The sequence below is a fragment of the Mytilus edulis genome, chromosome 11, assembly GCF_963676685.1.
Source record: "Mytilus edulis chromosome 11, xbMytEdul2.2, whole genome shotgun sequence".
NCBI classification, from domain to species: Eukaryota; Metazoa; Mollusca; class Bivalvia; order Mytilida; family Mytilidae; genus Mytilus; species Mytilus edulis.
In genome coordinates, this window is record NC_092354.1 from 1254666 (window position 1) to 1276326 (window position 21661).

The window sequence follows — 21661 nt, forward strand, 5'->3', positions numbered from 1 at the left end:
TTTTTGTTGTTGTGAGGGATGTATTAATAACACATCACATCCAGTCTGTGTTTTTGTTGTTGTTGTGAGGGATGTATTAATAACACATCACATCCAGTCTGTGTTTTTGTTGTTGTTGTGAGGGATGTATTAATAACACACCACATCCAGTCTGTGTTTTTGTTGTTGTTGTGAGGGATGTATTAATAACACATCACATCCAGTCTGTGTTTTTGTTGTTGTTGTGAGGGATGTATTAATAACACATCACATCCAGTCTGTGTTTTTGTTGTTGTTGTGAGGGATGTATTAATAACACATCACATCCAGTCTGTGTTTTTGTTGTTGTTGTGAGGGATGTATTAATAACACACCACATCCAGTCTGTGTTTTTGTTGTTGTTTTGAGGGATGTATTAATAACACATCACATCCAGTCTGTGTTTTTGTTGTTGTTGTGAGGGATGTATTAATAACACATCACATCCAGTCTGTGTTTTTGTTGTTGTTGTGAGGGATGTATTAATAACACATCACATCCAGTCTGTGTTTTTGTTGTTGTTGTGAGGGATGTATTAATAACACATCACATCCAGTCTGTGTTTTTGTTGTTGTTGTGAGGGATGTATTAATAACACACCACATCCAGTCTGTGTTTTTGTTGTTGTTGTGAGGGATGTATTAATAACACATCACATCCAGTCTGTGTTTTTGTTGTTGTTGTGAGGGATGTATTAATAACACATCACATCCAGTCTGTGTTTTTGTTGTTGTTGTGAGGGATGTATTAATAACACATCACATCCAGTCTGTGTTTTTGTTGTTGTTGTGAGGGATGTATTAATAACACATCACATCCAGTCTGTGTTTTTGTTGTTGTTGTGAGGGATGTATTAATAACACACCACATCCAGTCTGTGTTTTTGTTGTTGTTGTGAGGGATGTATTAATAACACACCACATCCAGTCTGTGTTTTTGTTGTTGTTGTGAGGGATGTATTAATAACACATCACATCCAGTCTGTGTTTTTGTTGTTGTTGTGCGGGATGTATTAATAACACATCACATTCAGTCTGTGTTTTTGTTGTTGTTGTGAGGGATGTATTAATAACACACCACATCCAGTCTGTGTTTTTGTTGTTGTTGTGAGGGATGTATTGATAACACATCACATCCAGTCTGTGTTTTTGTTGTTGTTGTGAGGGATGTATTAATAACACATCACATCCAGTCTGTGTTTTTGTTGTTGTTGTGAGGGATGTATTAATAACACATCACATCCAGTCTGTGTTTTTGTTGTTGTTGTGAGGGATGTATTAATAACACATCACATCCAGTCTGTGTTTTTGTTGTTGTTGTGAGGGATGTATTAATAACACATCACATCCAGTCTGTGTTTTTGTTGTTGTTGTGAGGGATGTATTAATAACACACCACATCCAGTCTGTGTTTTTGTTGTTGTTGTGAGGGATGTATTAATAACACACCACATCCAGTCTGTGTTTTTGTTGTTGTTGTGAGGGATGTATTAATAACACACCACATCCAGTCTGTGTTTTTGTTGTTGTTGTGAGGGATGTATTAATAACACACCACATCCAGTCTGTGTTTTTGTTGTTGTTGTGAGGGATGTCTTAATAACACACCACATCCAGTCTGTGTTTTTGTTGTTGTTGTGAGGGATGTATTAATAACACACCACATCCAGTCTGTGTCTTTGTTGTTGTTGTGAGGGATGTATTAATAACACATCATATCCAGTCTGTGTTTTTGTTGTTGTTGTGAGGGATGTATTAATAACACACCACATCCAGTCTGTGTTTTTGTTGTTGTTGTGAGGGATGTATTAATAACACACCACATCCAGTCTGTGTTTTTGTTGTTGTTGTGAGGGATGTATTAATAACACATCACATCCAGTCTGTGTTTTTGTTGTTGTTGTGAGGGATGTATTAATAACACACCACATCCAGTCTGTGTTTTTGTTGTTGTTGTGAGGGATGTATTAATAACACACCACATCCAGTCTGTGTTTTTGTTGTTGTTGTGAGGGATGTATTAATAACACATCACATCCAGTCTGTGTTTTTGTTGTTGTTGTGAGGGATGTATTAATAACACATCACATCCAGTCTGTGTTTTTGTTGTTGTTGTGAGGGATGTCTTAATAACACATCACATCCAGTCTGTGTTTTTGTTGTTGTTGTGAGGGATGTATTAATAACACACCACATCCAGTCTGTGTTTTTGTTGTTGTTGTGAGGGATGTATTAATAACACATCACATCCAGTCTGTGTTTTTGTTGTTGTTGTGAGGGATGTATTAATAACACACCACATCCAGTCTGTGTTTTTGTTGTTGTTGTGCGGGATGTATTAATAACACATCACATCCAGTCTGTGTTTTTGTTGTTGTTGTGAGGGATGTATTAATAACACATCACATCCAGTCTGTGTTTTTGTTGTTGTTGTGCGGGATGTATTAATAACAGATCACATCCAGTCTGTGTTTTTGTTGTTGTTGTGAGGGATGTATTAATAACACATCACATCCAGTCTGTGTTTTTGTTGTTGTTGTGAGGGATGTATTAATAACACATCACATCCAGTCTGTGTTTTTGTTGTTGTTGTGAGGGATGTATTAATAACACATCACATCCAGTCTGTGTTTTTGTTGTTGTTGTGAGGGATGTATTAATAACACATCACATCCAGTCTGTGTTTTTGTTGTTGTTGTGAGGGATGTATTAATAACACATCACATCCAGTCTGTGTTTTTGTTGTTGTTGTGAGGGATGTATTAATAACACATCACATCCAGTCTGTGTTTTTGTTGTTGTTGTGAGGGATGTATTAATAACACATCACATCCAGTCTGTGTTTTTGTTGTTGTTGTGAGGGATGTATTAATAACATATCACATCCAGTCTGTGTTTTTGTTGTTGTTGTGAGGATGTATTAATAACACATCACATCCAGTCTGTGTTTTTGTAAGATGTTTTCTGCTTTGTATCAATCTGATGTCTATAGTTTGTACTTATGTTGTACTGTTCAACTCCTATGTGAAACTATTTTCTATTTGATGTATCGTTACAGTTTAGCTATAGCTACCAACCTAAACAGAAATATGAAGCCTTGTTTCTATATCCTCTTGTTTTACGACCATTCTAACATATATTCATGTTATCTGCCTTTCATAGACGCTTTAATCCCAATTGTATATGTATTAAAGAATTCATAGCTCCAGATATCAAATCCTAATGAAGGAGATAGTTTATCACTAAATGTAATTGCTTTATAATTATACGATTGTCTACAATACTGTTTTTCCATTACTGTGATCGCCTAGTACAAGTGATTCAAGTGCCATGCTATGAGATGCATATCAGGAGACGTTATCATTCTGTCTTTGTCTGAAATTGCTCTGAGGACTGGAGGGCTCTTGGGCATGCCTGTGGTACCGCAGCATTAGCAAGTCCCAAAATAGTTGTCAGATGTCAGTATAAAAATAAGATATAGTATGATTGCCAATGAGACAATTTTTCAGCAAAGTCCAAATGATGAAGAAGTAGCAACAACAGGTCACCGTTCATACTTCAACAATGAGAAAAGTCCATAATGAATAACAAGCTATAAAAGGCAACGACTTGAAAATTTTGAATTAATATCAAACCTTTAATCTTTTTTTCTATGCTTTACACTACTATTCACATTCATAATTTAAAGAACCACACTGATTCCCACAACAAAAATACCAAAGATAATATTAAAATGCATGAGTTTTTTATCGACATCATATTTATTGAATTTTTGGTGAATTTATAGTTTAGCATACCGTTGGTATTCCAATGGGTACTAAATGTGCACCACTACTAGCAAACTTGTACTCATATGAAGCAGATCTATACAGAACCATCTTAAAGATAAAACAGTTCTTAAATTTCACTTTAAGATATAAAGATGATATTCTGTCACTCAATAACCCAAATTTCAATGAATGCGGGACAACTCACTTTTGTATGCCCCAGTCATTGCGGAGGGGTCATTAAGTTTTACCCTGGTCCTACTGTACGTCCGTCCGTACGTACGTCCTAAAATTGTTTTCCGCTGTTCAAATTCAGTTTGCCTCTACCAAATGTTATGACACTTATACACAATGCTTATAACCACAAAACACAGATCGAGATTGAATTTTGGTTGCGTCACTTTTACCGTTCTACAGTTATGCCCCTTTACAAATGGAAAAAATGCTGAAGTTTTCGTTTCCGTTCTCTTACTTTAGTTTGCCTCAAACAAATGTTATGAAACTTATACACAATGCCTATTACCACAAAACACAGATAGAGTTTGAATTTAAGTGGCATCACTTTTATTGTTCGAGAGCTATGTACCTTTTCAAAAGGAAAAATTGCTGAATTTTTCGTTTCCGTTCTCTAACTGTAGTTTGCTTTGACCAAATGTTACGAAACTTATCCACAATTTTTATTACCACAAAACACAGATCAAGTTTGAATTTTGTTGGTGTCACTTTCACCGTTTTAAAGTTATGCCCCTTTTCAAATCTCAAAGTTGCTGAAATAATCTGGAAAGCATTTTGTACGTTTGCTTATGTTTTGTTCGATGATTTAAAACATCTGCTATCTGGGCAATTGTTTGATCAGGGACTTGTAAAAAATACAATGATATTTTGTTGCCGCAAAGGAACCTTTATTTTCATCAGGTCTTCATCTTTGAATGAATGTTTGTACTGATAAACTTCGGGTAGCCAAAGTATATTCCTTCCATTGTTTGAAAAAGATCTTCCAGCTACCGGTTTTAAGTGGGCTTTGTGCTGCTCAGTCTAGTTTTTTATGTTGCATTTTGTAAAGTGTTGTTTGTTTCTTGGTCGCATATTTTTTTGCCATAGTTGTCAGCTTATGAGTTTGAATATGCCTTTGGTATCTTTCACCTCTGTTCAGATTTTGTGAATGGTTGGACTGTCAGACTCACCGTGTTGATGCTGCTTTGATTTTATTGCACAATGAATAAGAACAAGAACATGTATGTAATTTTGTTTTTACCTTTAAGTGTATACGTAGTAGATTTTTTTTTATACATATATACAAGTAGAAGATACAACTAAAACACAAATATCGCTACAGTAATCACATCAACAACAAACACAATGGTATCATAACATAATAAATTGGTAAATTACAAAGTCACTAGGTGTCTAAAATAAAACAGTTGTGCTAATACAAACAATTTGAAGGCAAAATGTATAAACATTGAAAAAAGTTGACAAATTTATGACAAATCTGGCTTAGGATTTTGTATACACGTTTGGAGCGATTGATTACAAGGAGAAAATTATCAGGCATGCAATCGGACTATTATTATTGTTACAAAATAATTTCTAACAAAATCTAATCACTTTTAAATATTATAGAATATATAAACATGTTCACATAAAATCAATAGGAATAGTTAATAATGGAATAAATGAATAAGTGGAAGTAAATGAAATAACTATGGAACAAAGTCCCAGGTTAGGGGAGGGTTTAGGGCTCACAAATAATTTTAACCCCGTCACATTATGTATGTTCCTGTCCCAAGGCAGGATCCTGTAGTTCAGTGGTTGTTGTTGGTTCACGTCTGTCATATTTGTTTTGTTATAAATTATGCCGTTCGTTCTCTCAATTGAACTGTTTCATATTTGTCATGTTGGAGCCTTTTATAGCCGACTTTACGGTATGGGTTTTTCTCATTGTTGAAGCCCGTACAGTTGCCTATAATTGCTTACCTCCACTTTATTTGAACTTTGGTGGATAGTTGTTTCATTGACAATCATATCAAATCTCCTTATTTTTATATACAATTTTTGATATTGCGATGAAAGGAAAAGGGGGTTAAATTTTGTAAAACTAACAATGTGTATTGAAACACTCGACTCCTTCAAATTAAACAGACGTACAACAAAAAAAAAATCATAAAAGATTCCAGGCTTATCATTTTGAGCGTCATTGTATTTTTCGTTTACAAAAAAGTTAAATATCAGAAATACAAGGAAAATTCAAAACGAAAAATTCCCCTATCAAATGGCAAAAACAAAATTTCAAACACATCAAACGAATGGGAAGTCATATTCCTGACTTGGTTCAGGCATTTCCTTATGTAGAAAATGGTAAAGCAAACCTGGTTTTATAGCTAGCTTAACCTCTCACTTGTATGACAGTCGCATATAATTCCATTATATTGACAACAATGTGTGAACAAAACAAACAGACATGATAGATAAAATATTTAAATGTAAAAAATAGGGGTACAGCAGTCAACATTGTGTTATAATCTTAATCACTATAAAAAAAAGACAAATACGTCAACAAAGAAAATAAAATGGCATATAGACCAAAGCGCATAGGCAAAAATATACAAGAATACAAAAATGACCATAGCAAAATAACACAATGGTGGGATGTTTAAGTACTGAGCCATACCAAAAGATCCCAAAAAGGGTATTACAAAAAAGGGCTAAACAGTAAAAGTAATTTACGAAGACAAAAAATGGAACAATACAACACGTAATTAGGATGATAAACAACGTCAATGACTAAAATTTATACTTCAAGACCATCATGTATTATTTGTGCAGTTGAATATGTATCAACAAGGTCTTGGTACTTCTGAAGAACTTTAGCAAAAGACTCATCAGTGACGATCGAAAAAAAAAATGTTAAAAAGGCAAGCAGGAAGTTGTATAGCATTGCGCTAAAACACCACCAAACAACATATGGTGCAGATAGACTGACTTGAAAGAGGCCAAACATTTGCTTAGTAGTTTTTGAAAATATAATATAACCAAACAATTATCACTGATCTGTTTGAATTTAAAATCCGTTTTTCTGATGGATGAAAGATAAGTGCATTTGACAGAACAGATGCGTTATGTCAAAAACATTCGTTGTGAAATACCAAGTTATGTTAGCAACAACCATATTTACATAATAAGAGCATATTGTTGCATTTTTGTTCAAAACTATATTTATGAAGAGGCATTTTATTTACAAATGTACAAATAAAAGTAGCTGTTTGATAAACACAATATACAACAAGTTAATGTCAAAAAATTCAGAAATATCCTTAGGACAAGATTAGATCACTGAATTAGTTATTTCATATGTACATACTTTATTATTCATTAGGCTTAAAATATAGACCTAAATTGACTATTAAGGTAACATTTAACAGCTTTAAGAGATTAACATACACAATTATGACTGAAATGAAATTGATAATAAGCTAATTACAGCTATGTAGGTTCTTTAAAATTTATCAAAATAGTACATATAGAATATTGTATCAAGTTATGACATTTCCTTTAGGTTGCACTTTGTAAATACAGCTGTTTCGCGAACCATGCCTCTTTATGAAAATATCTACTTGTTAGATCGATGTTTTGTTTACCTACTGGTTGCCAGATATGATACTATGTTGCATCTCAAATAGACACATCTTTGGAACTTTACCAGTATGAATTCACATGGATAGCGGCCAAACTAATTTCTGTGAAGGACCAAATGTTAAGTGAGAGGAAATACACAATTTCAGTATACATGTAGGTTTAATTTCTTGGACGTTTGAGGCATATTAATGTTGAAAATATGCCGCACAGCCATATGTTTTGACCTTTGAAAAAAACAGTAGTGAATATGAACTTTCCAATTACTGGTTCCCAATAATGATATTACAATACATTAAAATTATTTTCATCAACAGAATATGTCATGACTGCTTCATAATTATCATATCTGTTTAGAAAAGAGCACTCAAAAGGGGATTTGTGTTTAGGAATGAACACTCGTAAAAGGGGTTGGTACATATTTTAGCTTTTTTCTTGCCATGCATGACACTCACACATGAAATATGTTTAATATATCACTAGTATATTGTTATTCATTTACATTGATGGTTTAAGGATGTTTGCTCCTCTATTTTTTGATTTTTTGCCAGATTTTCGGAATCCTCTGCTTTAACCCATGTATTGACTTTAAAAAAAATTTGCCCACTAACCCCTACTTTTCTTTTCATATTTTTATTAAATATTATTTTAAAAGCCATATTTCAAAATCTCATAAAATCCTTGTTATTTTTTTTAAACAAAAAAGGTGCCAATGTTAAGTGTAAGCAAAATCTAGAAAGAATGATTTCTCGCCAAATTTTCAACGGCTTATATCTCACAAACAAACACACGGACCCTCCATTTTTTTTGGCTTTTTTAGTTTCTTTATTTAGATACTTTCAATTTGTAACAGTCTTTTAAAAAGCTTGTTATTTTTAAACAGAGTAGCGAACATCCTTAAGTGACCAAATCATTGAACATTAGATTGAAAATACCTCCTTGTATTCATTGTTTACAGATTTTTGTCCTAGGGGTCTTTACCTTCTCGTGTAAAGTTTTTCTTCTGAAAGAAATTGCATTTATTTTATTTCAAGCATTGATGAAGAGTTGCCATATCTGTTCTAGTAACTTCTGTCTTTTCTATTTGATCTGCTAGATCTGCATAAATTGAGTCTTTCTGTAGGGCTTTGAGAAATTCATTAAATTCCTGTTCATTTTTACGCAACAGCATGTCCATTAAATTCCTGTTCTTTTCCTGTGGGGTTTTACCAGATTCTATCTTCTTCCCATCATCAACTGACAATACCTCTGTTGATATTAGATGATCTACTATGTTCTCGTGTTGTATGTCAGTGATGACCTTGAGGTAGTTCTTTTGTAGACGAATTTTATATAATGGAAAATTCCAAACTGATAAACCTACAAAATATAAAAAGATTTTTTTCTTAAGATAGTGCTATTGACCTTTTTATGACTAAAGACGAGGTTAAATCCAGAATAGCGATTTGGACCACATGAAATTTATAACGTATTTTCATTTTTTACATCACTTGGTCGATACCTCAGCTGGTGGATTAAACGTCCCCTAGAGTATCATTAGCTCAGTATTTAGTACATTGCTACTCACATGATTTAAAATAAACCTTTCTTAAATCTACAGTTTATAAATTTTAAAATTATGCAGAAACTAAGGTTTCAACACATTCAGGAAAAGTTGGCATTAGATGGATTGGCCATTTTTTTAGTACTTTTCAGGTGTGTAGCCCTTCTACTGTTTTATTCACCCTTTTCCTAAAAAATAATGTCTCATGAATAAGCTGAATACCCACATAGAATGTAGAATTGATAGATCTTACATTTCTTCATACAAATTGATGATGTTTGCTCTGAATCTATCAAACACATATGATAAGTGTTTGATATTTTAAAGAGAGCTGGTAAACATACATATTTACAATTTATAGTTTATTACCAATTTGTTTGTTATTCTATTTTCTCTCACTTTGATTTTTTTATAGTTGACCAAAACTAATGCCTATGCATTATACATGTTCACTATTCTTTTCTACAGTTGGATCTAAGAAGTGAAATTCATCTGAGGTCATATTTGCCTGATTCGTAAAATGTACTTAATGAACTGTGACTTCATTATAACTGTAGAAAAGAATCTTGATCGCAATGTCTGAAATCATAATTACTCAATGTCACAATGTCTAAGATCATAGTTACTACACACAAACTAAAATTCGTCCTACTTTGATATGCCAGAAAAGTAGTATACTTATGATAAATTAAATACGACGCAATTGATTTGGTAGATAGTCTTTAGAATCAAATACATTATATCTATTTTGAATGAATATATAACAAGATTTAAAAATGATTTCAGTAAAAATCCTTCTTTGTGTTTATAATAAAAAAACCTTCATACATACCTTCAGTTTTAGCAGGTGCTGATGTTGGACTTGGACTGAAATCACATTTCAAATCATTAGCGATATCTTCATATCCATAAATACGTAATCCATCAACAAACACACTGTAAGCAGGTTCTCTCCTTTCGGTCACAATATCCAGCAATGCTTTGTTCTGATCATCTTGTCCGGCATGTTGTTCAATACGGCGTCTGTCATCTACTGATATCACCAGATGTGTCATCATATGGTCTAAAATTTGGCTGGTTTGTATGTCCTGTATGATTCTGTCTGCATTATCTCTGATTTTATCTGTAATTGTGGTAATACAAAATTTCGTTTAGCATGTAAATTGACTTAAAATATGAAAATGATTATATTTTGTATTCAGTTAGCATTCTGCATGACTGTACTGATTTCTTTTCAAAATATGTATTGTCAGACAAACGAAAAGTCTGAACTTTAGTTAAAGTTTTGAAATTGCAGCATACAAAATATTGATTATAAAAGTTGAGCACAACTCAAACTCTCAAAACAGTATCTATTTCTATGGAAGAACCTTCAACTTTAGTGCACAGATATGATATTCCTGTATAAGCAGCAAACTCCCAAAAATGATATAAATTTTTAAAGTGATAATCACAGTAAAAAAGATATGTTATGTCAAGTTTTCCTAAAGTGTTAATGCCGTAATCAAACTAAATTAATTTGATGTGTATTGATTGATATTTTGTCTCGGGTACATTTTTCTTTAATTAGTTGTTAATGTTTTTTAACTAGCTGATCAGTACTTTATGCTTGAGTGTTTCTGTTAATTGTTTGTATGCTTTGTGTCATAAAGGCAACAGTAGTAAACCGCTGTTCAATAGTCATCAATCGATTAAGTGAAAACAAACCCAGGTCACAAACCAAAACCGAGGGAAACACAACAACTATATGAGGAAAACAATGGAACAACAGAAACACTGAAATGCTAAAAAAACAAATGCCTACATACATAGAAACGGACTATTTGGTATCAATCTGACGAGTTAAGCACAAAGTGCCTTTTATATGTTCCTTTTACACAACTGTCACAGGTTAAAGGAAGGTTAGTTTTCAAGATTGGTTCTAAATATAGAACTTAAAATATCCACAAATTTTCTGACACATATATATGCATTGAATTGACATAAACCAACACTTAACAAAGGAAACGCAGGTCATAACAAATGAAAAAAAAATTGGAATGCATTACTTCACAAGAGTAGTCTAGCAATACTGCTATAACATTTCAAAGAAATTAAATTAAAAACCAAAAAAAACCCACCTTAACAACTAGAAGCAAACATATACAAATAGTTTGAAAGAGATTCCTAGATGATTCCAGATGCCACCTGTATACTTAATTGTCTGAAAAAAATACTGAATGAACCGCAATGGATATGGCTGAAAATTGACTAGGAGACTGGACATCACGGAATAATCAAATTTCAGATTAAGATTCATTTACGAATGCTACCTATTCCGTAAATAAAAAGCTACTGAAAAGTTTCCATGCATGTTTTCTGTCGCAGCATGTTATTACCTGTAACAATTTCCACAGCTCTTAATGTTTGTGCATCTATGTTCTTCACAACCTCCTCTAAACAACGTACACCTTTTCTTATATTAACTAAAGCTTGTTTAATGACCCGTATTGTAGGTTTTACTGATCTGTCTTTTCTCCAAGTAAATAACACTTCCTTATTTTGGGCTGTCAAATTGGGACTACATTTGTCGATATTTTCTAAATCCGCTATGGACAATCCGAGTTCTGTTCCAAGTTGAAAAACCATTTTTCCAATCTGCGGTGCTAGCTTGTCTAAAATTTCATCTGTTGGGATACAATCTAATATATCGTCTGGAATTCCTATAAGAGAATTCAGACTTAAATAATACATGTAAGTGAATAATTTTACATGGACTCATGGACATTAGTCTAAAAGGAACTTTTTAAACACCTTGTCCTTGCTTTATTAAAACAACAAGATTTCCTGAATCTCGATCAACTTTTAGTGTCAAATGGTATTTACCATGTTTACTGACTCGATTCTAAACATATGTTTTTCTTGTATTCGCATTCAAACTTTTTGCAAATTATACATTAACCACTATTCAATCAGGCCGTAACTCACACTGCCAGAAATCCAGAAAATCATTTCCTTCAAATGATGTTTTAAACAATCATTATATTTTCTAGGATTGGTTTTAGCTGACATGAACAACATGATAGGTGCCTCGTGTGGAGCGGGTTCTGCGTACCCTTCTGGCGCACCTTAGATCACACCCAATGGTTAGTGGGGTTCGTGTTGCTTAGTCTTTAGTTTTCTGTGTTTTGTTTTGTATACTATTGTGTTTCTGTTTGTCCTTGTCTTTTTTAGCCATGGCATTGTCAGTTTAGTTCCGACTTATGAGTTTGTCCCTCTGGTATCTGTATCTGGTATCCCCTCTTTTTGAAAGTGCTGTTTGTAAAATGCTGATCACAGAATGCACAATTATTATCAGCGCAGTTAACTTTTCAGCTGGCATGATTCAAATCAAACGTTTTTTCTATTACAAGTATTTGTTGATATGTTTAGAAATTATTACTAAAATAAAGTTCCCTCAGGCAAAATAGACCTTTCAAGGATTTTTCAAGGTCCTTTTTAGTCATACTGCTTCCCTTGTAAACAGCCTCTGATAAAAATTTACTTTCTTCACAAACAGACTAACAAGAGCACACTACCAAGTGTTATGAGTGAATGACAAGAACACAGACTAACAAGTGCACACTACCAAGTGTTATGATTGAATGACAAGAACACAGACTAACAAGTGCACACTACCATGTGTTATGATTGAATGACAAGAACACAGACTAACAAGTGCACACTACCAAGTGTTATGATTGAATGACAAGAACACAGACTAACAAGTGCACACTACCATGTGTTATGAGTGAATGACAAGAACACAGACTAACAAGTGCACACTACCAAGTGTTATGATTGAATGACAAGAACACAGACTAACAAGTGCACACTACCAAGTGTTATGATTGAATGACAAGAACACAGACTAACAAGTGCACACTACCATGTGTTATGAGTGAATGACAAGAACACAGACTAACAAGTGCACACTACCATGTGTTATGATTGAATGACAAGAACACAGACTAACAAGTGCACACTACCAAGTGTTATGATTGAATGACAAGAACACAGACTAACAAGTGCACACTACCATGTGTTATGAGTGAATGACAAGAACACAGACTAACAAGTGCACACTACCAAGTGTTATGATTGAATGACAAGAACACAGACTAACAAGTGCACACTACCAAGTGTTATGATTGAATGACAAGAACACAGACTAACAAGTGCACACTACCAAGTGTTATGATTGAATGACAAGAACACAGACTAACAAGTGCACACTACCAAGTGTTATGAGTGAATGACAAGAACACAGACTAACAAGTGCACACTACCAAGTGTTATGATTGAATGACAAGAACACAGACTAACTAGTGCACACTGCCAAGTGTTATGATTGAATGACAAGAACACAGACTAACAAGTGCACACTACCATGTGTTATGATTGAATGACAAGAACACAAAGGGGCATACATGATCACTAGCCAAATCATCTAGTAAGAGTAAACAAGAATGTGTCCTCAGTACACGAATGCCCCACTCGCACTATCATTTTCCATGTTCAGTGGACCGTGAAATTGTGGTAAAAACTCTAATTTGGCATTAAAATTAGAAAGATGATATCATAGGGAACATGTGTATTAAGTTTGAAGTCGATCAAAAACTACCTTGACCAAAAACTTTAACCTGGAGCGGGACAGACGAACGAACGGACAGACGGACGGACGGACGAACGGACGGACGAACGGACGGACGAACGGACGCACAGACCAGAAAACATAATGCCCCTCTACTATCGTAGGTGGGGCATAAAAATAATGACAAAGTGATTATAAGAATAAACTGCCCATAAATTGACAAAACATCACTTTCAATATTAGATCCTGTTTGTGTTTCTCCTAAACACAACAATTAATAAACACTATTCATGTTAATGCTTCTGTCAACTTAATTAATATGAGAATATGTGCATTTCTTGACAATATATACAGTTTTTATGATTTTAAACTGAATATAACTGTAAGACATTAGTTAATAAGAAGAATGAATAAAGGGACACAGCACTATAGCAAAGCCCACACTACGTTTGACCACAGGTTAATAAAGGCAGTGTTAAGCATCATTTCTGTTGACAGTACAGTAAAACAAAAATACTAGATTTCGTTTTAAGTACATGAATATCTTAAGATACAGTTTACTCACTAGATTTCACTTGTTTTCTTCTCCTGACCTGAAAATGAAGTTATATAAACTGTATAAGCATTTATGATGAGATCTGCAAACTTAGAAGTTGTTAAATCAAATTCTTACTATTTAATATTATTCTTCCGGTGTATCTTTAATGATTGCCCCCAATTCAATTCACAAATACATATCATCAGCATTGTTTTGTCATACAGATGTAAAAACATGTGTATAATATCTTGATTATTTTAGGACCATTTTCGAATAATATGGAGGCATTTGTTGTACTTTGTTATGTTTACATAATTTGAGAAATGGCGTCATGAATGACCGTTTATTTAAAAAAAAAAGTTATCCAATAATTTAGAAAACAAATAGCACATGTTTATATCTATATACATCTGGGTCATTTCTCCTGCTGTGTCGGCAAAGCTTGGGAAATAAACCTGATGCATATTTAATGAAATATCATTAAAAGTTATGTAACACGATATTAAATATCAATTATTGACACTTCTGTAGTTTATGTAAACATTCCAACAATCTAATTGTGAAATTTAAGTACATATCTTTGATGACTAAGCAGCTCTAAAACTTGGATTTGATGTTGTCAAAATCAGGGCTAATATACTTTGAAGTGACCATAATTGAAAGGGAGATATGAAAATGCAAAAAACACTTTATCTCTATATAGCTTACCATGCATAATGTGTGTGTTGTTATTTTCATTTCTTGCAAACTTTTATCTAGATCTCCAAAACATATTGAATAATTCTCTTTCAAGTGAATAAGTGTCAAAAACTTGACCATCTGTGTATTTCCTGTGTAATTCTTGCCAATATCTCTCCAATCTATCTCTTCCATTCCAAGACGAAGTGCTAATTCATGTATCAAGTCTTCCTCACAATTACCAGAAAGACGAAGCAACTCGGGGTTACTTGGAATTTGATCTAAAGAATATTCACTCAAACCTACAAGTTGTATAAAACGTAAACATTGTGAAAAGATAGTAATAATTATGTAAATGTGACGATACATTACTAGAACACTATTAGTCAATATTGGCAACAAATACAGGTGTACAATTTGGAAATTAGTATGGCGTTCATTATCACTGAACAAGCATATATTTGTTTAGGGGCCAGCTGAAGGACGCCTCCGGGTGCGGGAATTTCTCGCTACATTGAAGACCTGTTGGTGACCTTCTTCTGTTGTTTTTTTCTATGGTCGGGTTGTTGTCTCTTTGGCACATTCCCCATTTCCATTCTCAATTTTATAGTAATTATATTGATGAGTGTGGCAAGGTTTGATTCAAATTGACCCAGTTGTTTTCAAAAAGATTTTTTTTACAAACAGACGAGGATAGACAAATAGTGCCAAGTGATGGGAAATCTCACAATGGACATTGTGTCCTATGAGCCACACAAAAAACAACGCAAACACTAAATAAAAAACAAAATAAACTGCTTCGTTGAGCACAGATAAATACACCCTCACAGGTACAACCCTGAATAGTTGGGGCAAGAAAGGACTTAATAATCAAGCTAGATACAGGTCTGAATTTGGATTGTAATTAAATACTTGACACATAAAAGATTTCTGACACAGAATAAATGTAGTCAAAGAACTATATATATTGGTTATATGATTTTAATTTATATTCATTTGAAGATTTCTTGTTTTTGTGCAATACACTGTGTGCTGTGCTGTTGTGCATTACTTAGTAAATCTGTTTTCAGACTATAAACAACCCTACTGAAAATGTACTTGGGATTCCAGTGTGATACCATTGGGATTCACTTGAATCCCAGTGGGAGAAAAAAATCCAGTGGAATCCCACTGGAATGTTTTGGAGTGTCAGTGGAATCCCAGTGGGAAGTTTATCCCGATGGTATCTCAGTGGCATTTCCACTGGATTATTTCTATATTTTCCAGTGGAAATTTGTACTTTGTCATTCCTAATTATCCCACTGGAATTTGGACATGTGTCTTTTATAAATATATAATTCCAGTGGGATGTTGGACTTGTAGAATTTTCATTATAAAAAATTTCAATGAATTTAGCTGATAATTAAATGATGATGGACCTGAAAAATGTTATGTGTTGCTATTTATATATGTACATTTAAACATGTATTAAGTGACTAGAATATATATACTTATTTCACTAACAGTATTTAAGACAATTTAATTTTGAATTTTTCAACAAAGGAGTTGCAGGTAATTAAAATTTATTTATTTTCAAGTACAATTAATTATCAAGTCTATCTCTATATTTAGTTAAGTATTATATCATGATTATACACAAATATTATTTCCAAGCAGTCTCTTTCTTATCAATTAGTAATAGAAATGTTATGTGCCCATCTGTTTTCAATTTGCCTCTGTGAAATGGACAGGAAATGATATGTACACACTCAATGGGGCCCAATGAAGGAGACCACATGTCTTTGTATATTTCTCTTAAATTTCTACAGTTCAAAATATAAAAATAATAGATAAAAGTTGGTAAATATCATTTATTTATTATTATATATATCAGATATTTAAGATTTAGGTAATTTAATAGTATGATTAGGAAAACATTGCAAGGAATCAAACAACTCCCTATAGATACAACCCCAACACTGGTCAGATTCAAAATTTGAACTTGCAGCCATTACAAGAAAAGATGTCTTATTTATCTTGACCAAAATATGAATTTTACCATGGATGTAGAGTTGTGGACTAAAATTTAAAAGAGCAAAAGTTATATTCTATTGATATTAAAAAGTGAAGATGTATTTTTTTGATGACATGACTATTGGATTTGTGAAGATTGATGTTTTCATATTTTTTGGATTAAATCTTCTGGTAAGTACAAATTATGAATAAGTATTTCAACCTTTTTGAAAATTATGAAACTATCATTTCCTTCAAATAAATTGTGACCATGTAGGATCAAGAAAATAACTATAAGACCATTGCATTTTTTGCATATACATAATTACTATTGGATTGTCACAGTATGACACATGACTAATATATCTTTAAGACAATCTCTTCAATAAAATATTATTCAATAGTAGCTAGTTTTCGCAAAATTGGAGATCTGTAGTATGACTGTAAAAATTTAATATATATAGAGACATCTTTTCCAAAAAAGCAAAAAGTATTATCTTTTAAAACTTAATTAGTACATATGTACTCAATTATCATGATTGTGGATCAAATTTGAGATTTTAAAAATGGCAAGACATACATGTAAATATGGGCCTATGATGTTAGAGTAAAATAAAAGACCAATACAAATCAAAGTAAAGAATAACCTATACACTTCACTTGCATTTCCAAAAAAAAGACAATATAAACTATTTAAGACATGAAAAAATAACGTGATTGATCTGCTGTTTTCACTGGAATTTAAAATAATTTCACTACACATAGTGTTGAAGAATCCATTTAAATTTCTCTGGGTTTGCATTAAAATCCCACTGGAATTATTGAAATTTCATTGGGATCCCATTGAAATATCAGTGGAAATTGCCCAGAATCACACTGGGATTTTAAAAATATCACTGAGATTCCACTGGAATCCAAGTGGGATTTTTGAAAAAATATCACTGAGATTCCACTGGAATCCAAGTGGGATTTTAAAAATATCACTGAGATTCCACTGAGATTCCACTGGAATCTTCTAAAAATCCCGACAAAATTGTCCAGTGGAATTCCAGTGGGAACCAGTGGAATTCCCAAGTGAGATTTATGTGGGATTTCAGTGGAATTCCACTGATTATTTTTAGTAGGGAAAGAATTGGCAATTGTGACCCCCAATATTTCTTTATAAAACTCAAGAACTGTAAAAGTGGCGCTACCAAATTTTGTACTTGGTGCTTAAGTTTTGTAACACTTGGTTGAGAAAAACTAAAGTTGGAGAACAGGCACAAATACTTCTAGATTTTTTCTATTTGTAAACAATGGTAAAGGGGCATAACTCTAGAGCGGTTAAAGTGATGCCACCAAATTTCAAACTTGATCTGTGTTTTGTAGCAGGGGTGTGGAAATATTTGTAGTGAGCACCCCGGGCAAGTGAAACCTAAAATTTTACTTGTCCGGAAAAAAATTTACTTGCCCTGATGATCCCAATATATATTGAAGTATTTCTTGTTAGCTAATATATGATTCTTACTTAGCATGCTTAGAACTGTTGTGCATCACAAATGAAATATATTTGTTTATATGTGTAAAACATTACGAAAGTAGGAAATGGGTTGACATCAATGGGACAGAAACCTAACAGCAAACCAACCAATGAAATGACACGTAAAGGACAATTTTGCAGCAGTTTTTGAATAAAAATTGTAGCCAGTAGGTATACGTACATATACTAAATGTGAGGACAGTGATTGAAGAAATGTAAACTAAATAATAACTATGATTTTGTGGTGTTTCTCTCAACTGACACACTTGTTTTTTTCTTGATTATTTATCATTGTCTTGATGGGCAATTAATGCGTCCCTGTTATTTTCCACTTGGCAACAAATAATGTTGACATTTCATATATAAATAGGACAAAAACTTAATTTATTTTCCAAATTTCCATAGATAGCCAGGGGCAATCTGATATCCACGATGTCTGAAATTCTCGCTTTCTTTTTGTTTTAAATACTCTAGCTGTGTCCTCCTTTTGCATTTAAGGTTTTCTTCTCGACTCATGACTCTTTTTGTCTTGCTTGCCCACCTTTTTATTATGTAAATTTATCGTCATGAACATTGATGTTTTTACTTGCTGAACATTGGTCTCTTTTACATAAATTAAACATCTTTATACGTTTTGAAATTAATTTTATGTTTTTGTTGGATTTGAACTTTGTCTTGTATATTTTTTTACTCGTCCATGGGCGACCAAGACAAAAATAATTACTTGTCCGGTTGTTCAAATGTACGAGTCGGGCGAGTCGGGCATAGCATTTCCACACCCCTGTGTAGTTATAAGTATTGTGTATAAGTTTCATAACATTTGGTTGAGGCAAACTGAAGTAGGATTGGAAACGAACAATTCAGCAACTTTTCCATTTGTAGGAAGGCATATCTCATGTATCTCTAGAACAGTAAAAGTGACACCACATAAATTGAAACTTGATCAGTAGTTTGTAGTAATAAGCAATATGTATAAGTTTTTACTTTTATAACATTTTGTTGAGGCAAACTGAAGTTGAAGAACGAAAATGAAAAATTCATCATTTTTTCTATTTTTAAAGGGCATAACTTTAGAACAGAAAAAGTGATGCCACCACAATTCAAACTTGATCTGTGTTTTGTGGTAACAAAAATTGTGTATAAGTTACATAACATTTCACAGAGGCAAACTAAAGTAAGAGAACGAAAAACCAATTTTGGGAAGTAGACGTTCGTACAGACGGACAAGGGTAAAACTTAATGTCCTTTCCGCTACGGTGGGAGCATACAAATTGTCCCCCCTTATTCCAGAAAAATAATATTTGAAAAAAAAAATTTACTTTTTATAAAATGTGGTACAATTTAAGAGACATCATTGTACTAAAACAAGCATTATTGTCTAAAAACTAGAAAAATGCTTGCTTTAGACCCTTTTGACCCTAAATTCCTGAACAGATAGGGCAATTACCCCCAACATGAATCCCAATCTTCAACTTGTGGTATGGAACCTTGGGATACAATTTCAGAGCAATCAAAATACTTATACACAAGTTATTGTTCTGAAATAGAAAAATGTTTGTTTGGGGACAATTGTCAACCCTTATTCCTAAACAGATGGGACCATCACCCCCAAAAACAATCCCAACTTTTCTGTTGTGGTATTAAACCACTTGAATTGAATTTCAAAGAGATCCATACACTTAAACTTAAGTTATTGAGAAACGAAATGCCGTCGGATGATGACGACAAAGATGATGACGCGGATGAGGACATGATATCATTTTACAATGCCATCTTTTTTTTTTTGCAGTCGTATAAAAAATATAAAAAATATAATTTGCTCTCAAATAAATGAAATAAATGTTTTTGTCAAGAAGTGCTTATTCAGAGTTTAAAATGATGATACTCAAATGGATACATTCAAATTTGTATTTCATTTATTATCAAACTAGTTAGTTCATAATCTATGTTTTAATGAGAACTATGAACTGAGTCTGCATTTCATATTATTACGATCATTATGAAAACACGAGTAAGGCATGTTAGAATTATGTAAATATCATTACTTGTGTTTGTCAAACAGCTTTTATAATATGACTTATGTGTTACCTTTATGCCTACTAAAGTATTGATGATGACAACATTGCAAACCATTTTGTATATCTACCCATAAAATCTAAACACTCTATAACTAAGCAATATTCAGTTACACATCTAAAGACATGCATGCAAATTATACGCTTATAAAACACCAATTTCAACAACAACGCTTTTCAACGTCGAACTTTATTTGGCCTAACTTTTTCAGTTTTAACTGCCTAATTAATAAATATGCCTTGTCTTATCATATCAAGTAACATAACGATGTTTTTTTTTGCGCTATAAAACCAGGTTCAATCCACCATTTTTTACATTTGAAAATGCCTGTACCAAGTCAGGAATATGACAGTTGTTGTCCATCCGTTTGATGGGTTTTATCATTTGATTTTGCCATTTGATAAGGGATTCTCCGTTTTGAATTTTCCTTGTGATTTTACTTTTTAGTAAACATCCTAACAATATTGGTAAGCAAGCCAACCAACTTTGGACCAACATGGAGTAGTGAAATCATGACAAAAACAGTAAAGGTTTATATGCTAGTCAACTCTTATATATATCATGCATATAAACTCAGCACAGATACCAGGATTATTTTGGGATTTACGCCAGACGTGCGTTTCGTCTTCAAAATATTGACTTGCTGTCTCATCAGTAACGCTTGAATAATTGGTGATATTTTTTTGTGTTAATGGAACACAAAGATAGCCGATACACATTTCAATTCCACAAATGTTTAGAACTGGATTATTGTGAATCTTACTAATGTTTTGTTTTTATGTTATCAGCTCACAATATAACTTAAATGGAAATGAAATATACTTCTAAGAAACATATTTTACTTGAGAAGGAATTATGATATTTTTGAGATCTTTTTAACAGAAAAAGAAATAGTCGATACATTTACCTGGACAACTAGGATCACACTGCATTTGTTCCTATAAGAAAAAAAACCTTTTTATTATTCTACAAGTATTCGTAGCTAACATAATCCGGCTAACATACCAAAGAAACAAAAACATAGAATCTTCTTCTAAGTTATATGTTATTATAATGTTAGACTAGTGTTGATTACCAAACTATGCTGAACAAGTTTAATCAAGCCACAATTTATATGTGCCTGTCCCACGTCAGGAGCATGAATTTGCGTTGTTGTAATTTGTTGGCGTACATCCTACTAGTTTTTCGTGCTTTGCATGCATGAATCAGTTCGTTAGTATTCACTCTTGAAATGTTTTACAATGTCATTTCAGGACCTTTTGTAGTTGAATATATGGTATGTTTTT

The 21661-nt window shown here is 32.9% G+C and overlaps 1 protein-coding gene across 1 annotated transcript in view; it reads right to left on the reverse strand.

The window, feature by feature from the left end:
* Window positions 1-8118: 8118 nt before the first annotated feature.
* The window catches only part of LOC139493888 (uncharacterized), a 326295-nt gene continuing 312752 nt past the window's right edge, over window positions 8119-21661 (reverse strand). The window contains exons 16-21 of the mRNA XM_071282053.1: window positions 21283-21313; window positions 14819-15090; window positions 14138-14165; window positions 11339-11662; window positions 9793-10083; window positions 8119-8776 (exon numbers count right to left, since the gene is read on the reverse strand). Of these exons, the coding sequence (XP_071138154.1) occupies window positions 8442-8776; window positions 9793-10083; window positions 11339-11662; window positions 14138-14165; window positions 14819-15090; window positions 21283-21313 (1281 nt within the window). The 3' untranslated portion in view covers window positions 8119-8441. The remainder of the gene's footprint in view (window positions 8777-9792; window positions 10084-11338; window positions 11663-14137; window positions 14166-14818; window positions 15091-21282; window positions 21314-21661) is intronic.